This window comes from Cebus imitator, unplaced genomic scaffold (assembly GCF_001604975.1).
Source record: "Cebus imitator isolate Cc_AM_T3 unplaced genomic scaffold, Cebus_imitator-1.0 Scaffold55, whole genome shotgun sequence".
In the NCBI taxonomy this organism is placed as follows: Eukaryota; Metazoa; Chordata; class Mammalia; order Primates; family Cebidae; genus Cebus; species Cebus imitator.
The window spans coordinates 832,973-835,822 of NW_016107370.1; the positions used below are offsets into that span (position 1 = coordinate 832,973).

General features: G+C 43.5%; 1 protein-coding gene across 2 annotated transcripts in view; it reads right to left on the minus strand.

The window, feature by feature from the left end:
* Positions 1-2,850, minus strand: part of ATP8B1 (ATPase phospholipid transporting 8B1) — a 152,352-nt gene that overhangs the window by 41,175 nt on the left and 108,327 nt on the right. For both annotated transcript variants that reach the window (XM_017528793.2, XM_017528794.2), the window contains exon 12: positions 1,973-2,163. In XM_017528793.2, coding sequence (XP_017384282.1) covers positions 1,973-2,163 — 191 coding nt within the window. The remainder of the gene's footprint in view (positions 1-1,972; positions 2,164-2,850) is intronic.

Genomic DNA, 2,850 nt, shown 5'->3' on the forward strand with positions numbered 1-2,850 from the left:
AAAAAAAAAAAAAAGAAAGAAAATCAAAGCAAAGCAGGGTAAGGAGAGACAATCCCCAGGATGGAGAAGTGAAGGTCAGAAACAGAATGAGTCAGGAAAGACCACGGTAATAAGGTGCTGTCTGAGTAGAGGCCTTTTTAGTGAAAGGGCAGCAGATAGATACCTAGAGGAGGATGGTCCCAGCAGAGAAAAGACCAGGTGCAAAGGCCCTGTGGCAGGAAGAATATCAAGGGAGTTAGAGTGGCAGAAGCCCAGCGAGGTGAGCTGAGGTGCAGAAGGTATGGGCGGGGTGCAGGGCTGAGCACCAGATCACACATGGGGCCTTGGAGGGTGGGTTTATTCTGAATGAGGGTTGAAGTCAAAGCAGCGATACTATCTGGAAGAACTTGCTCCAACATGTTTTCAAAGGACTTTTATCTCCAAGAAAAATAAAGAAATCATGTTTGTCACATGACATACCTTTTATAATACACATTGATAGTTTTATGCTAAATTATCTGTGTAATAGTTCCCTTGACAAAGGTAACACTCATCTCAGTTTTTGTTCAAAGTTGCTGTGGAACAGATGTTCCTTCATGTTAAAAGAATAACAGTAACTACATGTAATCAAATTAAAGATAAAGCAAATGCACATGTAATAACATTAAAATAAAATAATGCCTCTAATTATAGGTGTGTATGTGATCCCTAAGTCTCTTGGGCGATACTTTATCAGAAGTAGGAATGAACTCTGTCTGCTGGGATTATTCCAAAGCACTAACCCTACCAAAAAGGTCTCAAAGTCAATTGGTCAAGGGCAGTGAACTTTCATACTAAAGAAAGAAAAAGGCTGGGCATGGTGGTTCACGCCTGTAATCAAAGCACTTTGGGAGGCCAGATCACCTGAGGTTGGGAGATCCAGATTAGCCTGGCCAACTTGGCGAAACCCCATCTCTATGAAAAATACAAAAAATTAGCCAGGCGTGGTGCCTGTGAACCCAGCTACTCAAGAGGCTGAGGCAGGAGAATTGCTTGAACCAGGAGGTCGGAGGTTGCAGTGAGCAGACATGGCATCATTGTTATCCAGCCTGGGCAACAAGAGCAAAACTCCATCTAAAAAAAAAAAAAATGCCAGGCACAGTGGCTCACACCTGTCATCCCAGCACTTTGGGAGGTGGGCAGATAACGAGGTCAGGAGTTTGAGACCAGCCCGGCCAACATGGTGAAACCCTGTCTCTACTAAAGATACAAAAAATTAGCTGGGCATGGTGGTGGGCACCTATAATCCCAGCTACTCAAGCTCTGAAGCAGGAGAATCACTTGAAGCTGGAAGGTGGAAGTTGAAGTGAGCTGAGATTGCGCCATTGCACTCCAGCCTGGGCAACAGGGTGAGACTCCAGTGCAAAAAAGGAAAAAGTAAAAAAGGGAGAAGTATCAGCAGATCAGCTGTTTACCACTTGTCAGAGATATGCCCCTGACTTTGTTGTTGTGATGGACATTGAACATTTTGAGAGGCTGATGAAGGACAGGACATTTCTTTCCTACTAGGAGGTAGTGGCCAGAAAATACCTGTTTTCCACCATGGTCGTGGGAAATGATAATACGGAAGGCGCAGATAAGAGGTAAGGACAGCCTCTGAAAGGGAAAACTAAGTTTTTCCATCACCTGCTAACTCTTCCCCTCCTCCCAGGAAGAGGGGAAGCCTGGGCTTTGGAACCCGGTGAGAAAGAGCCTTACTAATAAGACAATGATTACAGGAGTAGCAATCGATCTTTGAACTTCACTAGCCTTAACTGCAAAAAGGATGAGATAAAAGGTGCCTGGCACAGAGTGGATACGCAGATGTTAATTTCCTTTTCCTCTCTGTGAATGTGATTTTCTTACCTGTCCTTTGTGACCTTTGAAACAATGATTGCTAGAAATGAAGGTGCTACCTTGGGAAAAGGTACAACATTCTTCCATTAGGGCAAACTGCCAGAGAGGACAGCCTTACCTGACATAGAGAGAGATGGGTACCATAGTGTTCAGAACAATGATGTAGCCCCAGAAATTGAAGAATCCACGGAGGGAGGGTGTAGCGTCTTCTCCGTCATAGAGGTACCAAGAGTAATTGCCCACCTGTGCTTCCCAATAAGCATGGCCGATGGCAAGACCAGCAGAAAGCAGAATGAGAACGACAATGATCTAGAAGGCAGGAAATGTATAAATGCATTCTGAAGATGGATTTCCAACCTCTTGCATTTCTAAGATGCTAATTAATCTTACTCAATATTTTATGTTTAAGAATTTAGTAGTCTGTAAAAATAATATATGCAAAATAAAAACAGTGCCAACATAATGCTTGGAAAGTCTTTGATTGCTATGGTTGACTGATGTATTCTACATCTCCCACAGAAGGTGAGGTTTTGTTCCCAAAATTATCTTTCGAAAGAGAAGGTGGTGTCTTATATTCAAATCCTTAAAGAGTCTTCTGTTACAGGGCATTCTCTCATTTACTTTTACTTTGAACAGTAACATACTGTTTGGGGAAGATACTTTACTTAGCATGAAACAACTTCCAACAATGCTGAATTGGAACACTTATAGAAATATTCAACGGAACTTTTTTTTTTTTTTTGAGACAGAGTCTCACTGTATTGCCCAGGCTGGAGTGCAGTGGTGCCATTGCAGCTCACTACAACCTCCGCCTCCCTGGTCCAATGATTCTCATGCCTCAGCCTCCCCAGTATCTGGGATTACAGGTGTGCGCCACCACACCCGGCTAATTTTTGTCTTTATAGTAGAGACAGGATTTCACCATGTTGGCCAGGGTGGTCTCAAACTCCTGGCCTCAAGTGATCGGCCTGCCTCAGTCTCCCAAATTGCTGGGAT